The 22,449-nt window shown below is 48.2% G+C and overlaps 1 protein-coding gene across 1 annotated transcript in view; it reads right to left on the reverse strand.

Annotated features, from left to right (window-relative positions):
* Positions 1–22,449, reverse strand: part of HSPB1 (heat shock protein family B (small) member 1) — a 39,222-nt gene that overhangs the window by 11,169 nt on the left and 5,604 nt on the right. The window contains exon 2 of the mRNA XM_085649609.1: positions 5,388–5,451. Within this exon, the coding sequence (XP_085505735.1) occupies positions 5,388–5,451 (64 nt within the window). The remainder of the gene's footprint in view (positions 1–5,387; positions 5,452–22,449) is intronic.

Consider the following 22,449-nt stretch of genomic DNA (forward strand, 5'->3'; position numbering starts at 1 on the left):
TAATAGGAAGTCATGTACCAGAGCTCAAGGCACTTGTAAATTCAGGCACGCATGCTCCATTTGTAATCACCCCTCTCACCCAGAGTCAAAATGCCTTAAGAAAGGGAATGCCTTTTCAGGGACTAGAGGGGGGAAGAAACAGGATTGAGGAGAAAGGAGAGAAGGTAACGCATTCACCCATTGATGTCTTTGCTATGAATCCCTGGTTAAATAGGTATCCAGATCATGCTTCAGCTAGGATGCTGCAAGAAGGTTTTTTGTATGGTTTCAGGATACCAGTTGGGGATTACAAAGGGACATCGGGGTGCAAAAATCAGTTGTCCGTCAGATCAAACCCAGGGGTTGTAGTGCAAAAAATCAAGAAGGAATTGGGCTTAGGGAGAATAGCGGGTCCGTTTGATTTCGCCCCGGTGCCAAACTTTGTCTGTTCCCCCCTAGGGGTGGTACCAAAAAAGGAAGAAGGGGTGTTTAGGTTGATTCATAATCTATCAGCTCCAAGAGGCAAGTCATTGAATGACGCCATCAATGAAGAACTGTGCAGTGTGAAATATGCTTCATTTGATCAGGCGGTAGAGATGTTGAGGGTTTTGGGACCAGGGGCCTTGCTGGCAAAATCAGATATTGAATCTGCATTCCGACTGTTGCCGGTGCATCCTTTAGATCATCACCTGCTAGGTTTTTCATTTCAAGGAAAGTTTTACATGAATAGGTGCATGCCCATGGGTTGTTCGGTTTCCTGTGCTTACTTTGAAAAATTTAGTTCATTTCTGGAATGGGTTTTCAGACAAGTGACAGGACATCATTTTGTGATGCATTATCTTGATGACTTTCTCTTTCTGGGACCGGCGGGCTCCCAGGAATGTTCTGTAGCGTTGGAGGAATTATGTGTACTCATGCATACATTTGGGGTCCCCCTGGCTCAGGGGAAGACAGTGGGGCCAACAACCACAATTGAGTTCTTAGGCATTGAAGTGGATTCAGTGCAAGGCTGTTTTAGGTTACCTGAACAAAAGATAATGAAATTCCGTGCAGCTTTGCAAAAGTGTTTGTCTAAGGATAAAGTAACCCTACACCAGTTGCAGCAGGTTGTAGGCCAGTTGAACTTTGCGCTAAGGGTGATACCTATGGCTCGACCATTCTCTCGTTCCATCTCACAGGCCATGACCGGCTTACACGAAAAACACCATCACACACAACTGTCATCTGAGGTTCGCCAGGACATGCGGATTTGGATTGCATTTCTGGAGGGTTTCAATGGCAGAGTAGTGTGGCCTGGTCCCCCCACTACTTCTGCTGAGTTGGGTTTATGGACTGACGCAGCGGGTAGTGTGGGATTTGGTGCCATACTCGGGAACAAGTGGGTGGCCCAGCGGTGGCCGGGGTGGTGGTTCGAGAGTGGTTTAACAGCCATCATAGGTTTTTTGGAGCTGTTTCCCATTTGGGTTGCATTGACGGTGTGGCCCCATGATCTGCAGAATCAGTCTGTAATCTTTTGGTCAGATAACATGACAGTGGTGGAATCCATCAATCAACAGGCGGCAAGGTGCAAAATGATTCTTCGCCTGTTGAAAGAGATAGTGCTGCTATGTATGAAGCTGAATGTACAGTTTAAGGCTAAACATGTTCCGGGGTGCGGAATAATGCTGCTGACGCACTCTCTCGCTTCAAGATGCAGGTTTTCAGGGAACATCTACCATCCGCAGAGACAACATCAGCACACTTTCCCGAAGTTTTTTGGCAGATTGGTGCCCCCAGCTACAGAACCTCGTGGCTGCTAGCCTAGCTCCCAGGACCAGGAAAGCTTATGAAGGAGCGTTTTGGTCTTACTGTACTTTTTTGGGCCAGGACTGGGAGGATAGATGGGATACGTCAGGCGCATTTCTCTTGTTTTTAGACAACCTACATAGGGAGGGGCGCACTGCGGATGCAGCCAGGCGACACGTAGGGGCAGTTTCCTTCTTTGCGCAGATCAGAGACACAAATTATCCCACACACAGTTTCATTGTGAGAAAGGCATTGAAGGGGTGGCGACGCATCCAGGGTGCGGCTCCTGACACCAGGCAGCTGATAGGGTTGGAGCGGCTGAGTGCGTTGCTGACGGCACTGGGCGCCATATGCAGTTCAGTGGGGGAGACATTATTATTCAGAGCTGCCTTTGCATTGGCCTTTTATGGGGCATTCAGAGTGGGTGAATTGGTGGCACGCAACAAGCAGGATGGCCAGGGTGGGCTCCTGATGGAGTGCGTTAAGATACAGGTTGACATTTTGCTTTTAACCATCAAAAAATCAAAAACTGATCAGGAAGCTCGGGGAGAAGGGGTGGTACTGCATAGGGCGCAAAATAACCCGTGTTGCCCAGTAATGCATCTTGAGAATTACCTCAGACAGAGGAGCAGCGCGTTGGGTGATTCATTGTTATTACATGCGGACAGTACCCCACTTACCATGTACCAGTTTAAAAAGGTATTGGACAAGGCAATCAGCAAGGCGGGCATGGATCCAAAGGTTTTTGGGACGCATTCTTTCAGGATAGGGGCTGCCACTGAGGCAACGGCTAGGGGGTTGCACAGAGGATTGGGCGATGGGCTTCCAATAGTTATAAGCGTTATGTGCGGCTGCACATGTTGTGAATACACAATACGATTGTGTACTGATGCTTGCCTTGTCTGTCGCTTTCTTCACAGTTTCTCAAACCTGTCACGCAGGGGGGGAACTGCCATCGTCTCAACAGCAACACTCTCCTCAACAATCATCAAAACTACAGGTCATAGGGACACGTAATGTGTGGATTGTGGGGCATTCATATGTGCGGCGTATGAAATCTGTTTTCCTTGCAGGTAACTACGGGAAAAGAGCAGAGCAGAGGGGTTTCACGATATCTTTCCACGGAAAAGGGGGCCTTTGCCTTAGTCAGTTTAGGGGCTTTATGATTGATCTTCTGAAGAGACACAGTCCTTCTCCCACTATTGTGATTCTACATCTGGGGGGCAATGACTTGGTGACGTTGGGCAGGAGGGTCTTGTTTGAGAACATAATCACTGAGATTGGTTGGTTAGCCAAGGCGTGCCAGGGTTGCTACATAGTTTGGTCGCACATGATACCCAGATTTAAATGGAGAGGGGGGGACTCTGTGAGGGCTTTGAACCGCTCGGTAAAGAGGGTCAACAATAAAATAGGGAAACTGTTCAGATCTTCTAAATTACAGTGCATTGCACATGGGTGTGTCAGGGGGGAACCGTGCTTCTTAAAAGACGGGGTCCACTTGACTAGGTTAGGTAATGACATAATGTTAGAGAATTTCATGGCCTGGCTAGAGGGTCTGAGAGAGGGGGCATGACCTTTCTGAGGGATAGGTTGGGGGGGGCCAGATAGTCGGGCAACTATGCTTACCTGTGGCGGTAAGGTCATGACTAGTGAGCAGTAAATTTAAGGTCCTTAGGGGGCGGCCTCATTCTCGGATGGGGTCGCCCAGGGGGAGGGACAACGGGTCTCTCCTATAACTCCAGGGGCGGTACATCCGGTTGGCTGGATGGGTGCGGGGAGTCACGCTTTCTTTTGGGCTGGTTGGCCACCCCGCACTGGCATGGACGTCACTAAATGGCGCAGAGTGCAAGACCCCCCAAATTTGCATTGAGTTCAGGGAACGTATGGGGGTAACCGGGGGGGGAAGTACCCTCTCGGTAAGCGGGCCCTCTGCGCATGCGCAACACTACGGGGGGCGTGGTAAATTGATAAGGATCTGACACCAGTTAGTGACCTTGCCGTAGGCCCAAATAGGATACGCAGAAAGTAATTAATGTATGATTATGATCATTATGTTAGATTCGGATAGGAGAACTATGTATTAGAGATATGTTAAGGTTAGCCATCTGAAATCTGTGCATATGAATTGTAATCAAATGTTGTGTTATGTTTCTGCGTATAATTTGTGTAAATAATGTTTATTTCAAAATTTTTAATTTTGTTTTCATATTTTAATAAATACGGCCGGGGGTTGTTCGACTCCCGCCTCCAAAAAGAAATTACTTCTCATGTCCCTCATTAAAATGTGTTTATGCGCAGGGGGGAGGGGGAAATTCGGTAGTCCCACACCATAGAGAAAGGCGGGGCCGGGATCAGCCCCGCCGCAAATATGGCGGGGCACCGACCCCCTCCCCCCCCTCGCCTGTGCAGCCGGCGGCGCGTGCCACCGCGTCATCATGACGCAGTGGGCGCGCCACGTCCTGGATTGGCTCACGACGGTGACCCCCATGGCCCGGAAGCGATTAATGCGCTTCCGGGTCATGGTGGTGGCTGGGGACAGGCCAGTTAGAACTGGTCTGCCCCCAGTACTGTGATAAAAGGCCAGGGAGCGCGGGACTCGGTCTCTTTGTCCCGCGCTCTCCCAGCATCCGGACGCAGCCCCAGGAGGCTGCTCACGTTTTTGTTTATCCACCCTCCATCCCCTGTTGCAATGTATTTATTGGAGTTTGAGATTGACGGTGTGGTTTTCTTCCTCAGGCGTTTTTCCCGTTTACAGGTCTTCAATCGTCATATTTATTGCTATTCCTTGGTCAGGCAGTAAGGTCATGACTAGTGAGCAGTAAATTTAAGGTCCTTAGGGGGCGGCCTCATTCTCGGATGGGGTCGCCCAGGGGGAGGGACAACGGGTCTCTCCTATAACTCCAGGGGCGGTACATCCGGTTGGCTGGATGGGTGTGGGGAAAGGGGGGAGTCACGCTTTCTTTTGGGCTGGTTGGCCACCCCGCACTGGCATGGACGTCACTAAATGTCGCAGAGTGCAAGACCCCCTAAATTTGCATGGAGTTCAGGGAACGTATGGGGTAACCGGGGGGGGGGGAAGTACCCTCTCGGTAAGCGGGCCCTCTGCGCATGCGCAACCCTACGGGGGGCGTGGTAAATTGATAAGGATCTGACACAAGTTAGTGACCTTGCCGTAGGCCCAAATAGGATACGCAGAAAGTAATTAATGTATGATTATGATCATTATGTTAGATTCGGATAGGAGAACTATGTATTAGAGATATGTTAAGGTTAGCCATCTGAAGTCTGTGCATATGAATTGTAATCGAATGTCGTGTTATGTTTCTGCGTATAATTTGTGTAAATAATGTTTATTTCAAAATGTTGAATTTTGTTTTCATATTTTAATAAATACGGCCGGGGGTTGTTCGACCCCCGCCTCCAAAAAGTAATTACTTCTCATGTCCCTCATTAAAATGTGTTTATGCGCAGGGGGGGGAGGCGGAAATTCGGTAGTCCCAGACCATATGCTTTTATACATCTTAACCAGACACACATCTCCTCCATTGCTGACTCTGTAACCTACTGGGCACCTTGTAAAATCCTCCAGTCTATTCGCGCAGGGATACATTTTTTGAACTTACGTGTATTTCCGGGTGAAGCACCGGGAGATGAACCCGTGTTCGTCCTGCTTCTCCTCGTGCTTGCCTGGAAGAGAAAGAGAGAGTGGGTTGGTCACCCATCCGCCATTTAAAGTTGCACTCCGCTTGTGTGAGCCTCAAAACTAGAATCTGGGCCTCACCTGAGGCGCATGTAGTGAGACGCCCTGGCTTCCCAAATAATGTATTATTTATCATCATTTTCCAATCTTAACCCGGTTTCCCCAAGAAAAGAGTTATGTACAAATTTTCTTTTAATGCCACGGTTTTCGTTTGTTAAAGATAGGGTGTAACAAGAAAACTGCCCATAAAAAGTCACATTTAAAACAAAATTGTAAAGGACCGCTCATTTTTTATTGGATACTAAGCCTGAAAACAGACAGAGGTCAGTGAACGCAAGCTCTCGGCGCAGTATGTCTCCAGGAAGAGGCTCCTCTGAAAATTACAAATGTGTTTAGACTCCCTCAAAGCCCTCTTCCATCCAAGAAGAACCCTGAGAGCTCCAGGCACTTTAAAGACTTTCTCAAGCACAGGCGGTCTCCACGGGAGCTGGCGGAGTGAGGTGGACAGTCGGCTACCTGAAGGAAAAGATGCCATGCTGGGTACCCCTGTGCCCACAATGAAGGATAGCACACTTAGGGCATATGCATCAACCAAACTAATACCGATTCCTTAATAGCGAAAAATAAGGAATCGCCATTAAGGAATCGGTAATTGGCATGCATCAACAGATTCGGTAAAATTTAGCGATTCCTTAAAAATCGCTAAATTTACTGATTCCTTAATAGCGGGGCACGCAAACGGCCCCACTAGCAAATAGCGAGTTCGGTAATACCGATTTGGCTAATTGCGAGTTCGGTAATACCGAATTAGCAATTACCGAATCGGTAATAGCGAAATCGCAAATTGCCGCGTCGCACCGGGAACAGGCTGATGACATCACCAACCAGGAAATACTGCTGCCCCACCCACATAGCCTCGACAGAGGAGCAGACAGGAGCTGGAAAGAAGGACAGGCTGTGCAGAGTGAGGCCACACAGATTCTGCCAGTCACAGCACACATCCATCATGTCGCAGGAAGTGCCATCCAGCGCTGAATCTGCACGCAAGCGCAAGAAGAAGTTTTCAGACAGGGAGCTGGAGTACCTCATCGAGGGAGTGTCCAGCAAACACGACCGCCTCTTTGGAAAGCTGTCCCTCAAGGTGCCTGAGACCGAGAAGCGGCGCATCTGGCAGCGCATCCGTGAGAGGGTCAATGCGGTTGGCGTCACTAGCCGCAGCATCGACGATCTCAAAAAACGGTGGTATGACCTCCGGAAGCGCGCAAAAGAGAGGATTGCTGAGAGGCTCCGGGAGGCAAGAAGGACTGGAGGCGGAACAAGCACTGCACCATCCAACACAGCCCTGGAGGACCTTGTGGAAGGGACGATAGAGCGGGAAGCCGTCGTGGGGGTGATCCAGATGGACACGTCCGGCGCAGCCACAAGTGCCCAAGGTAAGATGCATGCCTGTGCCACACCCAGCATAGCGTAAATCCATACCCATGCCCCCAGCCCAATCTCACTGTGTCTGCAGCTCTGGCACAGACAGTTCCACACATGACACTACTGCATCTTGGGAGTTGTAGTCTAGTCAGCCCAGAGTGCAGGCACAGGCGTAAATCCTCACACAACACATATTTTGTACATGGCTGTAGACTGTTCATTTGTTGGACCACAGAGGGACATTGATGGGTACAACACTATGTAGGTGTAATCATCCCACTAATCATGCACTGTTTCACACACAGATGCATCACCTGGGGACTCTGACGACAGCGACCAGCTGATCATATCTGAGACACCCGTGGAGTCAGACCAGGAGACTGTGCAGGATGCGCACGCACCGCCAACACCTGCCACCCCACCAGCACCACCTCCACCAGCGCCACAATCATCGGCACCAGCACCAGTGCCACAAGCCAAGGCACCTGCGCCACAAGCCAAGGCACCACCACCTGCGCCACAAGCAACGGCACCAGCAAGCCAGCCTGCAGCCAGTGCAGCCACAATACCGCAGAGGCACAGGCACCAAGTTGCGCCCTTGCAGGAGATGGCAACCCCCCCCCCGCAATTGGCACCCACGCAGCGCACATCCACACCACCTGCTGCACCACATGGAGGCTCAAGACACGCACGGCGTCACAGGGCCCGTCGCAGTTCCGTCTCCTCAGCTGACCAGGATGTCCCAACAACCTCTGCAATTGAGGAGAGGATGCTGCGCACACAGAACCTGCAGGGAAGACATGTGGCTAGCATCAGCTGCAACATCGTGCGCCTAGCGAGGGAGATGCGCGCCATGACTGCAGCAGTCACCGACATGGGCTCCGCGGTCAGGGACATGGGCACGGCGGTCAGGGACCAGACCACTGCGGTTGCTGATGGCAATGCTCAGCTGAGGGAGGAGGTACGTGAGCTCACCCGTGCCATCAGGGAGGGCCATGAGTCCCAGAGGAGGAGTAACCGGCAGCTAATGTTGCGTTCTGCCGCCGCTACCAAGGCCATACAACGGCACAGCAACTGCACCGCTGTGTTGGCACGCCGCACAGTCTCCCTGCAGGTGGACCTTGGGCACTTCTGCGGTGATGTTGCCAAGTCACTGGGACACATCACCACTGCTGTGGAACAACTTCAGAGCAGCACATGCAGTGCTGCAGCATTGGGAGGGGATGACACCAGTGAGGCTGCCTCCAGTGTCAGCAGCGTGTCACTGGCAGAGGCCAGCACCAGGCGCCGAAGTTCGCGTGCCTCCACGGGGACAGGCCGTGGTGAGGGTTTGGATGCACCTGAGCGGAGGCTTGGTGTACGTGGCAAGCGGCACTAGAAATTTGGACATGCTGCAGGTCCATGGTGGAGCAACCATGGCCATCCAATTATTCTGTTTGCACAGGCCTGACTTTAAGGAACCTTTTATTTACATTTATGCAATCGGAGCATGATTCACAATGCTAGTTCTGTTGCACAATCCTCAGTGCTACTGTGCATTAAACAGTTGCACCCAACACCAACTTGTAATGTCTCATTTTACCCAGGGTCAAAAATGATTTTGCGTTATGTCTGTCCGCCTCCTATGGCCCTCTGCTGTGTTTGGGATGTGTGCCGGTCGTCGTTGGGCGGGTGGTTGGTCAGCCTGGGGGTCGTCATCCCTGTCCACCTCCATGGGTATCCCCCTTCTGGTGGCAATGTTGTGCAGCATTGCACATACAGCAATTATTCGACAGCATGTGTCTGGTTGGTATAGCATTGCGCCGCCAGTCTTGTGGAGGATACGGAAGCGGCTCTTGAGAATCCCAAAAGTCCGCTCTATCACATTCCTCGTGCTGATGTGTGCAGCGTTGTAGCGATGTTCCTGCGGGGTTGCTGGATTTAGGTATGGGGTTAGTATGTATTCCCGCAGGGCGTAAGCACTGTCACCTAGAAGATAGAAGCATAGACTTAGCATTGGTGATGTACATACATGTGTGGTGTTGGTGTGGGGAAGCGTAGTTCTACTTACCTAACAGGAGTCCCTCTCCAAATTCGCCATTGAGTAGTCGCCTGTGCATTCCACTGTTGCGGAAGATGTATGAGTCGTGTGTGCTCCCTGGGAATTGTGCCACTAGGTCCGTTATGATGTTGTTGGCATCGCACACAACCTGCACGTTGATCGAGTGGTATGACTTGCGGTTCCTGAAAAGGTACTCATTTGCTGACGGAGGGCATATGGGGATATGCGTGCAGTCGATGCATCCAATCACATGTGGAAATTGTGCCACCTGGTAGAATGCCTGTTTGGTGCGGTCCAACTGCTGTGGGGTTGTGGGGAAGCTGATGTGTCTGTGGAGCATTGTCAGCATGGCATCTAGGAATTTTTGGAAGAAGCGTGACAGTGCGCTTTGCGAAACACCTCCGGCAACCGCAATTACCCCCTGGAAACTCCCTGAGGCCAGTAGGTGCAGGCTGCATAGTACCTGAACGTGCGCAGGGATTGCATTTGTCCGGTGGGTCTGGTGCTGCAGTAATGGTTCCAGGTCTGCAATCAGGCACATGATCATAGCGCGATTGAGGCGATATTTCTGGTACACCTCGTCCTCATTCTGGCCGAGCAGGGTTATGCGCAGTCTGAACACTCGCTCCTGGACCCTTCTCCTGCGCTGTCCTGCTGCATTGATCCGCATCCTCCTTGCAAGCACGTAGAGGGCAGCCATTTTGTGGGAGCCAACAGGGTCTCCTGGGCCAAATTTAAGGGTTTAGTGATTGCCTCAATCATTTGCACATGTAGGAATTTATTTATTTTTTATTTTTATTTTTTTGTGACTTTACCTCCAGGTTTTGATTCCCCTTATTTAGCTCTGGCAAAATAGCGATTTTTGGGATTTTCGTTATTAGCGAGTTTTGTTGCATTGGGGTGCGATTCGTTATTTGCTATTGGCAATTTCCGGGAGCTAATAGTGATTTCGGTAATTGCGAATTCGGTATTTAGCGATTCGGTAAATTATCATTTTGGGTATTAGCGATTCGGTATGTTCGAGGTTATTTATTTAGCGATTCGTTATTTGCTCGGGTTTTGGGTTGATGCATTGGGATTGGGTATTTTTAACACAATACCGGGAGCTATTACCGAATCGGTATTTTACCGACTGGATTTTGGCTTGATGCATAAGGGTGATAATGTTTATAATTTGATGTTGACAAGCCCTGCGTGATAGAGTATGCTGGCCTGAAGTAGAAGGAGAGAGAGAAGCGATGGAGACCTCTAACTTTATCTAAAGTGGCAAGTCATGGAGGACGCCAACAAGACATAGGTTAGCCTAATGGAGGAGGATCAGGAGTGAGGAAGAGAAGCCTGATGGGGAGTCAGGTGGGAGGGTGGGAAGGACAGGGCATGGACAACACGTGAAAACTTGAGGAACCAGAGGGGGCTTGTAAACCATGATGTGAGGAGAAACAGAGCAGCCTGAGGCGTAGTGGTGGAGCAAGTAGGAGAAACACAGAAAAATCGCAGGCCACCAGGCACACCCAATCACTTCTGTAATCAGCCCCAACGTACCCCAATATAGGCCTAGGTAGATACAATACCTTTTACCTACATTTGTCCTACCTTGCTCTACATAACGGCTCTGGTGCTGACATTTCAGTTATGTACCGAATAAATGTTGTGCGGTTTTAACTAGCCTCGTTTATTATGCATGAGGATTCTTAGTATCACAGCAGGATTACCATCTTCTGTATAATAACTCTGTACAAAAGTCACCGCTATCGCTATCCTTGAACGACAGGCCCACAGCACCATTACACATCTAGGTAGACCCCCTGAGGGTACCTGTTGGGTATATAAGCACCACATCTTCGCTGGGCACACCAGAGGAGAAGATTCCATGCTGACACAAGACGCTGGAGTTCCTTCACGCAGAAACTCCAGCACGCAGTGGTCTGACATCCCTTGCGGGTTGTCCAACTCGAGACCAAGACAGGGTCCTTTGTTCTTTCCCATCAGGTAATGGGGTTGGCTCTTTCCTAGGGGGATTCTTGACTTCACACCTACATACATGCTAGGAACACTTATGTACACTTAGCTAGGGTTTGCATCTTAGGAGTATGCTTGATTATTGCTATGTATCGATATGTCTGCATATATTCACTGAGCACCATGGTAAAATTCTACCTTTTATTTGCTCTGTCGGTGATTGCAATTCTATATATCTGTTTCTGTCGTCTAATGTTTGTCGCAGCACACTTATTTTGTACTAGAATTACGCTGGTTCAATAAATGCTTATTGAAAACGTTCCCATCGTTTATTCTGTCTATCTGTCTGAGAGGAAGTGAGCACGAGTGACTGAGCGAAAAGTACTGTACTATTTCCATGATCCTTAAGGATCAAGGGTTGCGATGTTCGATAGTTGCCAGAAACTATTCGCTCCTTGGTAAGGTTAGGGGGCTTATAGTGGCACTGTGAGCTAGCAGGTCTAAAGTCTAACGTATCCTTGGGGCGTGTCTGGAATCAGTCTGGATCCCAATCCCTTAGTTTATGTTGTCTCAACGTGCAGATCCTATGTATTATTGAAACTACACAACACTTCCTTTTCTGCAACTCAGTAACAAAGCTGCAGCAGTGTCTCAGTAAGGTAGAACTGAGCCTCCAAGATAAGCTAGAACCATGAATACAAACTTGACTGCCGTCAAGAAACAAAGCTGCCCAATAGAGTGTGTCAATACAAAGAACACTTAGCTAGGGTGACCAGGCGTCCCGGATTTGCTGGGATAGTCACAGAGTTTCACCACCTTTTTCGACAGCTTTTTCTCGGTTTTCTGAGAGGGTTGACTGAAAACAGATGGAGGCATGTTGTTGTGTGTTCCAAGGCATGACTAGTTAGCAGCTCTTATTAGAGACCAATTTAATTAACAAGTATAACACTGAGTCTTAAAGTTTAATTTAATTTGTAGGGCCTCCATGTGCATGCTTCTATGTTGATGAGTACTGTCATTCTATACTCTTAGGTTGATGTAAAGTTGTAGTCATTGTATTTTTGCGAAATTTCTCTATTTTTGCGTTTCAAAATCCTATTACCCTACACTAAGCACAAGTCAAATGTGGGGATCAATGATTTTACCAAATATAGTGAGATAAAATGGAAAATGACAAGCTCACGGATATTCTTTATTTGGCGATCCCTACAGAGATTAAACTTCAATTAAAAATTAACTTAGCAGATTTAGCGGAACTGGGGCAATCAATTGCCAATTAGTTCATCGATAACTAGTTTGAAATTGCATAGCTGAACATATTTCACCCAACTATCAGTATGTCTTTCCTTAAATCTCTCCAGATATTCCTACAATGTCACCGTTTATTAGGAAAATGGGCGCCTCCGGACAGGACCAGTATGTTTCACTTGTGTGCGCATGCTGTTCGACTGATACAAGTTTGCAAAAGATATGTGATTGATCTGGAGGTATAGAATGGAGTAAGATCCGTGTCCTTGGGGACGTACAGTCTCTTGGCTGAATAATTGCTGTACTTCTCCGATAATGTCCTTAGCTCTTAAGTATACACCGTATTTTGCATCCTGTATTTCCTTGTGTTGCTGAGAATGGGACTGATGTGTTGAAGGAATCGCCCTTCTGTCTATTGGTGGTGCATTACAGCCTATGAGGCCAGTGGCACGTCTTAAAGCCCTAGCTATGCTCTCAAGAACCAACCCATGACCAGAAGCGGCCCGTGCAGGTAAGAGCAGTCGGGGTGGGGCGGGGAGTCGACAAACGACAATGGGAAAAAAAAAAAGAAAGAAAACCACTTACCTTGCACTCGGCGCATTGCCGAGTTGATGATGCGGCGAGTACAAGGTGAGTGGTTTTCTTTTTGTTTAATTTTCCTCATCATCGTCTGTCGACTTCACTCCCCACCCATCCTCACAGCTCTTAACCTGCACGAGCCGCTCGGGAAACATCGTTTACATCGCGGTGAATACACCGCAATGCATTTAGAACGCTGCCCTTACAACGCAAGCGTTACATCGACTTGCACTGGAGGGCGCTATAACCTAAGGAATAGTAAGATTTACTATTCCAACACCTTCCCTACTGTACGTAGACTGGTGTTGGAATAGTAAATCTTACTACTCCTAAGTCCAGCGCCCTCCAACGCAAGTCGTTGTAACGACTTGCGTTGTAAAAACTGCGATGTTACATACAGCGATCATTTTGATCGCGTTGTAGCATCACATATTCGAGCCGCTCCTGCCCATGACCCCAGAATATCAGTGGGACACAATTTTGAGGACAAAGTATGGAAACACAAATATCGATAGGTAAGTTTAGATTTTCTATAACTAACTCCACGTACATGTACCTATGCGGTACATATATCTTCAGGGTACGTAGATGTGGAGTTAGAAATAGTAAATCTATTCCTCCCCATAGGCATTTACCTTTTGATATTTTGTCCATTGATAATCTGCCCTTGATATTCTTCTATCACAATATTCCCCTGGTTGATATTACGCAGTACAATCTCAAGACGTGGTGGTAGCTGCTGGGGGTGCGAAGAATGTGCCCGTGTGTTCTGTGGAGCTGTTGTAAGACAGGGGGGCTATTGTGCATTGGAAAGGAAAGTGAAGCATGATACCGCTCTGCTTCGGGCTTTGGTCCCTCTGTGTTTGCCATCTGCAGTAATATTTCTGGACCGGGACATCAGTCCTGATCTCCAGCTAGAAAATGTACCTAGCCGAGTGCTGCCTGTCCTGTTAGTCCCATCCAGGTGCAAGCACCACTATCAGCTGTTCCAGTATTAAAATAGAATTCCATACAGGGCCCTTCACTCAGGGATCTGACAGCTTCAGTCGTTACCGGTAGCACCAGGAGCTGCCACTGTGCGCCAGAATGCCGATTCTGCCTGCCCTAGTAACCCTGATTCATTGAGCACTTAGACATCCCGCTGCTGTCATACAGTGCGACCGCAGTCCCTACCTGCTTCCCCCAGGCTCAGCGTGTAGGTGGTCAAGGTGCTAAAAATGCGTGAGCGACCGCCACATTTAAATGTGTCAGTCTAATGCCTGATGCATGGTACAAGGCAGGGCAGACTGTGGCTTCCGCTCCACCGAGGCCGGATTGGCCGCCAACCCGATCATGCGCACTAGGGGTGCACCAGTTCAGGCTGTTAACTTGGCTGCTGAGACTTGGCAGTGTGATTTCTGCTGCAGTGAGGCATCGAGCGCTGTGGATAAAATGTTGTGATGCCCCCGAACCAGGCAGCTGAAGTTGCCCTTTGTACTCCAGCTGAGGCCAACAATAGCACAACCTCAGGACCATCTGTGCAGGAGAGGATGCGGTCCATCGGCTTAAACTGCCGACTTTGGTGCTGGAAACCAGAGTTCGGGCCTCGAGGTCGCGTCCACATCCTGTGATTCTGGGCAAATCACTTAATCTCCCCGTGCCTGAATGTGTAATGTAAATACAGTGCTCATGTAAAGCGCTCCAATACCTTCGGGTCGAGTTCGCGCTATATAAATAAAAAACAAAAATTTAACTTCAGCGCTTCAGTCAATGCTTTAAATCTGCAGGTACTGGGTGCATTTCTTTTATGTGAATGGGAGAGTACCAACACTTCAGCACGGCTGCAGTACTCTTAATGGGACAGTAGCAGCATTTCTCTGTGGAAACATGCACTCTGGTACAGTGCTTGATTTGTTAAAAAAAAAAAAATAATAATAAGTGCCGGGGCTCTCATCAGGAGGCCACTGAAGCATGCACCACACTGTGCCCCTGCTATGCTGCCAATGATAGAACAACACAACTACTAACCATCACACTACTACAAGTGTGACAATTAGGACTATTTCAGGCCCCGAAGCTTTCAGAATGGATTAGATGGCAGGTAATATTCATTTTTAATGTATATTGAATTATTAATTAACTGTGGTTGTGGTCATCTCTAAATTAGCCAGGCAGCGCCACCTTGTGGCAGACTGTCACAATCGCCAATGCTGACAAGTGCCGGTGCCGACAACCGGCTCAAATTAAGCACTGCTCTGGGAGCGAGTACCAGCGCTTAGGTATTTCCATTTCAAACATTGATCCTAGCTGTACTGAGCAGCACTGCAGCATGTGAGGTACCCCTGAGTTGCAGCCGAGATGGATACCCAGCTGTGGCAGCTTACTAAGAACAAGCATTTGCAATGCAAATTGGTCTCGCTTTTGTGAGAGTTAGATGTTTTGGCGTTGTAAATGACAATGTCTTTTACCTACCAAAGGAATGAAAGAGGAAAGAATATGGAAACAGAAAGGATGCTGGAGAAAGGAAGAAAGTGAAACAGATGTAACGAAAATGAGGAACGGGGAGAACTGGGGTGAAAAGAAAATAGAGGGGAAAATAGAAACGGCACAATAAAGATAGAATGAGGAAAAAGAGAATTAAAGAAAGCAAAAATGTCCATAGATTAACAAAGTAAAGAAAGCAGGAAATAGAGACGAACAAATAGAAACAGGAGAAGAAAATAACAAATGAAAGCAGAGTGAAACAGAAAAAAGAAGAGAAGGAGAGAAAGAGAGAAAGAGAAACTGACACTGAAATTAAGAGAGGCAGATGCAAGGACAGACTGAGATATGCATAGTATAAAATAAAGTGAACGGAGGAACAAGGGCAGAGACTTTTACGGACAGGTACAAAGAGAAATGGAGAAATATTAGAAAAGCTGAAGTATACAAAGAAGTCCATGTGTGTGTGACGTGGGCTTACAGTTAGGGCAACCTCTTTAACACACTTTGCTCTGGTGCTGCTAGTAGGTGGCGGTGCTGACAAGCACTTTAAAACAGGATGGAGGCAAATCAAAATGTTGAAAATAAAGTGTTTCAATAAAGATATTTGATCATTATTTATTATCGCACACCGATGATATTGCACGCTCACTGTGCTGTGTAATACACTGCACTGTCTTACATGCTAGATCTGTGCTATGCAAATACTGTAAATGAAATATGAGTGCGCCTGTGCACTGTCAGTGACCAGGCCTAAGAGGGCATAAAAGAGCTGAAACTGGTTACATAAATTGAAAGCTGTTACAAACAGGGGCCCCCAAAATACGTTTGACCCAGGACCCCCAAAATTCTTAAAATCTCCCTGTTAAAGAGGAATATTTTAATTGGAGCAAAAATCTCCACCACACGTGTTGCGAAGAGCTGCCATGTGCTAGCAGCAAATATGCAGTAGGTCCGTTCATCGCCATCAAGGTGAAGATGGTGTGTACTCTTGAGTTTTTATTTATGGACCTTGTTCCTTCTTTAGTAGTTCTCCATTTACATTATATTTGCAAGTCACAAAACGCCCATGAAACCTTTCACCACATTTTGTCATTGCTTGCTACCCGAGTGCTTTGCTTTCATGGCAGATACCTTTATTCTAATTACACACCCTGGGGTGGGGGCAGAGAGATGGTGTAAATAACAGGAGAAGATTTGGCCCTTCAGAGCTGCCAACTGGGAAGCCAAGCTGGAGTCTCAGGGTGGGCAGACCACCTCACGATTCCTGGCAAATAACGTACTCTCCCTGTGCCTAAAAAAATGAATGTAACTGGTGCTAATGTAAAAGCGCTCTGAAACGTTTGGTTTTGCGCTACTTAAAACTGTGAATAAAAAAAAACATGGAAGGGGGAGAAAACATGAAAGCAATGGAGCAGGGGCTTGGCAGGGACACGGAGGAAAGAGCAATAGAGGGGAGGCGGAGACAGCTAACAAGGGAGGGAGCACGAGCACAGAGGAGGAAGAAGCACAGGGGGAGAAGAGAAACTATACTGACATCTATTAAGAATGGATCATGTCAGGCCAAAACACGGCCAGGGTGCCCATTTAATTAGCTCCCTATTAACTTCTCTTCTACTAGGTCTGCCTCGAGACACCTTACTTGGCAATCGAGTTTCTCTCAGTTAAGATCCTGTGAAAGGATTGCCGAAGTGCACATGGACAGCTGCAACACAGAATTAAACCCATGGGAAATACATTCGACCAAGTTTAACATCAGACTGAAAAATTCTCAGTTCTGGGTATATCCTAGGATCCAGACTGGAGTGGAGATGTCTCCCACGTGGCAGAACTTTCTTTTTCCTTGTTTTGCATTCTTGCTATAGCGCTGCGAAGGAGGAAGGCACGCTTCCCTTGTGGTGTGTACAATGCACTCCCTAGATTGAATGGAATTACTGTGACGGAATATATGGTGGGCGATTATGTTATCCAGCACGGCTTTCCTGCAATCAAACCCTATGTTAGTGACGTGTGTTTTATTAAGGAGGTAGGGCCGTTGGGGAGACGAGGGCTGAAGAAGCTGCATGGATAAACCTCAGAAGCACTACCGGGAGATGTGGGGGGTGTGGCTACCAGGAAAGGGTACGAGAGGCCATCCAACACATGGAGGAGGGGTGGGGATGACCACACCCCCACCTTATGCTTCTAGATTTAGGAGTGTCCCCCGACACAAACAATTGCTCAGAGTGGGGCTGTTTTAGCATAGAAAGATAGCAGAACAGTGTCTCGCAGTTAGGAGGGGCAGAGTTGGGAGGGGCTGTTTAGTTGGGTTGGTGTAGCTGGCTGTCGGGGAGGGGCAACAAAGAGGCGGGATCTGCGAAGGTTCCCGTGTGACGGGTACCTCCAAATAACAGCTAGAAAATAATACTTTTAATTCTTAATTAAAAGCTGTTTGGAAGGGCCGATGGAAGTGATGTGCAATAATAACTTATGTGTGACAGTTTCCCTCGCCTCCTCTTTGCTGCTGTGCCCTGCGGTCTGGTGCTTGCAGTGTGGCTGCTGGAATATAATGAGGGTGGGGCGCAACTGGCACTGGGAGATTTCTAGAAGGTGGGGATAATGGCTGGCACCAACAGATGGGCACCAGGGAGCCACTGGCAGGGAAAAGAGCTGCTTTGGAGTCAAAAGGCATTACGGCCCGGCGATTTGGAAGCGCTGAATATTGAAGTTCTAAATGAGCAGCACAATGTAAAAACACATAAAACGAACATAAAATACCTTTTCCCCAGTGATGTCAGCAGGCGGTGTGGAGGACTCACCGCGCACCATCTGTGCAGTGCGAGTCCTAAGTTGGGAAACACGACGGTCTCTGGGAAACGACTCAGTACACGGGTTTCCAAGCAAGAAAGGCACGCTGAAGTGTATGCCTGCTTGTGCCCCGGGGGGACCGCAGAGTGCGTTCTGCTAAAGAAGCACTCTAGTAGGTCCCTGCTTGTGCCCCGGGGGCACTATAAAGTGCACGCAATGTCGCAATGTCGAACACAGCAACGTGGGCTCGAGATTAAACGTATGAAGTTTTTGAATAACACGCGCTTGCCTCACGTAAAAAAAAAATATCCGGATCGGAAAACATACTCGGCACTCACGTAAAAAAAAAATTATCCGTATATTGCAAACAGGAGTGCAGGTGGGCGAGCGATAATAAGGCACGAACAATGGAAGTGGGGGCGGCGGGAGAGAAGGCTCTGACAGCGGAAGGGGTGGCATGGGCACAAAGTAGTGCTCGGGAAACATGCAGTAAAGGGGCCAATAGCCGTGGAAGGAGACATGGCCATCATAAGGCGGGACTAGCAGCCTCTAAACCAATCAGAAGGCAGCACTTAGAAAGGAAAAAGCCACAAGCCAATGAGAAAGTGGACAGAGGAGTGGGCGGGGCTTTCCTCACCTATAGTGTATACTGCATGTCTCGCAAAGCTTGCAGCGCATGCGCTGCATCGCTAGGCGAGACCTAAAAATGTTCGGCACTGGCACATTTAGTTCTTCTTTTACAAATTAAGGTATTGATCCCATTGAAAGGGAGAACTGAAGCCCACTATGTACTGTAGTAAGTATCCTGCATTGTTCCCCTCTCTAGAATATTCCAAATTCTTTTCCCCCTTGTCAGATTTTGTTTTCACCCATTAGCATGTGGGCCCGGGCACAGGTCAGTGGATGGCCAACCTACCCTACTGCCAAAGGTCTAATAAGACAACCAGGATTGGCATCTCAGACCTGCATCACAGCTGCACATCCAGCCAGGCAGACTGCAGCCACTCCACCCCTTGCTGGTCTCCAGATGAATGCAGCAGCCTGGCTGCTCGAGGCATGTGCAGAGTGCCAGATTAATGAGATTAAAGAGCTGTTGCCTTTATGCTAAACCCCCCTCGTTCCTTACTTCTCCAGACCCTACCGTGGGAAGCTGAAGGGACACACAGGTCCATATTTACTAATATTCGCTCAAAGCAATGCTGCAGGGAAGTCTGTGTTTGTTGTGATGCACACATGTCAAAGAAATACAGGGGTACAACACAAAAGTGATACAAACCTGCGCAAAATGTTTTTTTGTAATCTAATTTCAACACAAACTAGTGCAAAGTGTTTCCGTGCATTGATCTGTGTCAAGGGGGCATCCATGGGTGGTACACGGGTGTTCCCTTGCAACCACCCATATGTATTTTTTGCAAAACCCTATCTACTAACAACAGTAGATAGGGTTTTTAGGGTTTTGCACCAAAAATAACACCACTTGAAAGCAGGCGTTAAAAAGGAGACATGCTTATATTTCTCATAACTTTACCCACTCTGTATGTGTGCTGCACTAAACAGCACACATCCAAAATGTGAAAAGTTTTAGAATTAGACTAAGCATAGTGGGGCAGATTTACAAGCCCCTTGCGTGACTTTTGCGCTGCAGTTGCATCACTTTTTTGACGCAACAGCGGCGCAAACAATGCGGCCTATTTACAACGTGACGCATCTAGGGAGATGCGTCACGTTGTAAAGCCCTGCATCACATTATACCTGCGTCAGGTATAATGTATGCAGGGTGGGCGTTCCCACGCAGGAAGTCCTCGTAAAAGTGACTCAGTGAAATCTACAAGATTTCACTGCGCCACTTTTAGGACGCCACTGTGTCAAAACCTTACGCCTGCTTCAAGCAGGCGTAAGTATTGTCGCAGTGTAGTGGGAATAGGCCTCAACACGCATTGCTGGAGTTGCGTGGTGCTTGCGACACGACTCCAGCAAATGAGTGACTTTTCTGCCAGCAGATGCGTCAGAATTTCTGACGCATCTGTCAATCCTTGCGCCATAGTGCGCCGTATTGTAAATACGGCGCATCTATGGTGGCGCAAGGGTTTCTAAGGGTGGCGCAGGAAAAGTGACGCATCTGTACAGATGCGTCACTTTCTTGTAAATCTGCCCCAGTGTTTTGTAGAGGAAGCGTGCCCTTCCAGTACAAATCCTATACTAGACTCACACACTATAGTGCAAAGGTGTTTGTGGTGAACGGCAGCCAAGCGGTGTACCAGCGCTAGGGAGAGAGCAGGATAACGCTATATCTTAGTAGATATGCCGCTTTCCTGCTCTCGTTCTCTGTCGCACAGCTCAGCAACTTCTTGTGCTATGATGCATTGGGTAACTGTCTTGACAATCTGGGCCGCAGTGTTATACTTACCACACGTCTGTGAGTCACGCTCATGCTAAAAATGTCTGGGCTTATTTATAAAGACTGTCGCATCGCTGCGTGAAAACAGCAATGCAACACTTTTCACTGCGCCCTCTTTAGGACATGATGGATGCGTCATAGTTACTGTATGACGCATCATGCCGCAAGGAATAACTGATATGTCAGTATTACTGACGTATCTGTCAGCGCAAAACTGACTCATTGATGGGGTTTGTCTGAAAACAGACGCAACTCCAGCAATGTGTCCTTAAACATCGGGCAAGCCCCATGGGAAAGGGCCTGCGTCAGTTTTACGCCTACTGCGTGGCAAGTGTAAGAAATTGACGCAATGGAATACTAGAAGTGGTACACTGAAATCTTATAGATTTTAGTGCGCCACGTCTACAAGGCTTTTTGCAGGGGAACGCCCACCCTGCATACATTATACCTGGCGCAGGTATAATGTGGCGCAGGGATTTACAAAGTGGCGCATCTGCCTTGATGCGTCACTTTGTAAATAGGGTGCAACATGGCCCATATTTTACATGCTGGTGCGTCACAAAAAGTGACGCAGAAGCTCATAAATAAGCCCTGTCGTGTTTCGCAGTGTTAAAGACGAGCCATGCCACGTGGAAAGGGTAGCAAGTGGTGAGTTACTTTCAGTGAAAATTTCTAAACACGTACAGCCATTCAAGGGTAAAATGCATAATGTGTATAATTTTGCTGAAACTGCATGTATTTCACATGGGAAGTCACGTGACGTACCTTTTGCCATTGTTTGGCCTGTTACCTTTTGGCGCTAGAATTCTACACAAAGGCCGTGCTGCTTTGTATGACTTCAGTCGATGGGATAGTGCGGAATTATAGTGTTTTTCGCTCTGAGGTCCCCCTGTTCTACCCACTTCCATCATTACAAAGGCTTTGTGCTAGTCGATGCAATGCTCTCTCAGCGCAAAACATCCTTTTGTGTGCAGAAATTAATTAATCCCTTCTATGGCTTGCTCCAGTTTGCTCTTGCACAAGCAAAAGTTTAATCACTTTAGGTCACTATAGCTGCAGCAAGGCTCGATGGCCTGCCGTTTCCATGGGAAATGGGGGTCTCAGCGGCCGGTGCCCTGAAAGACAACCGGGCTGGGACAAGTCAGTCACATCCCAGATGGGTCTAACCCCGCCCCTTGCGTCATCGCGGTGGGATCCCTCATCACGTAGCCAGGATAGCCTGAACTGCTGACCACGGTCTGCGTTAAAGGCTCTGCCTGTCGGTGACTCTACCCTTTCAGCATCTCCTTGCAGTGGGCTCAGCCCCCCTTCCTCGGGAGGGAACACTGGCTCTACTGCGCCATTTGTCCCCACGGCTGGGCTATATTTATATTAACACATACGGTCCCGTGCAATGTTCCTGCCGCACATTCCTTCCAATGAAGCCATCTTTCCGCAGTGGCCACCACCTCCCTCTCCGCCAGGGCGTACCAACATGTGTCTTGTGTCTGGCACAGGGACCACTAGCGGCCCCTTCAGGAAGCGCTGCCAGCCTCGACTGTTCCCAGGATGCTTCTCTCTCTGTAGAATATGTGCTTTTCACATGGCCTCAGTGCACCAGAGGTTAAAACAGCACCTGTGTCACCCCTTGAGCTATTTCTGTCTCTTTACATGTTTCTCTGCTTACCCTGTCTTCCTTTTCCTTTTCTCTTCTTGCTCCTTCTCTCTCACTGTCTCCATCTCTCGCCTCCGTTCTCTCATTGTCCTTGGCACCAGGCTTCTCACCCTTCCTCAATGCCATTCAGTGTATTTTCTTCTCACTCTTGACCTTGCTTTCTCTCTTTCATCCTGTTTTTCTTCTTAACTTCTATCTCCCTTTAGCTCACTGCATCGACTTCTCTTTCTTCCTTTTTCTCCCTCACCTGTCCCTAGGCCACTCCATTGTTCCCCATTAATTTGTGCTGTAATTATCTCTCCTCTTTCTGTTTTTATTATCTCCCTTGTTCTTTCCCTCTCCCTTTTCTCAGATATTTTCTCCTGTGTTTCTTTCTTCCAGCTTTCCTCCCAGTGCTTAATTTGAGCAAATGGTTTCTGGTGTTGGCACCAGCACTT

Source organism: Triturus cristatus, chromosome 3_2 (assembly GCF_964204655.1).
Source record: "Triturus cristatus chromosome 3_2, aTriCri1.1, whole genome shotgun sequence".
NCBI classification, from domain to species: Eukaryota; Metazoa; Chordata; class Amphibia; order Caudata; family Salamandridae; genus Triturus; species Triturus cristatus.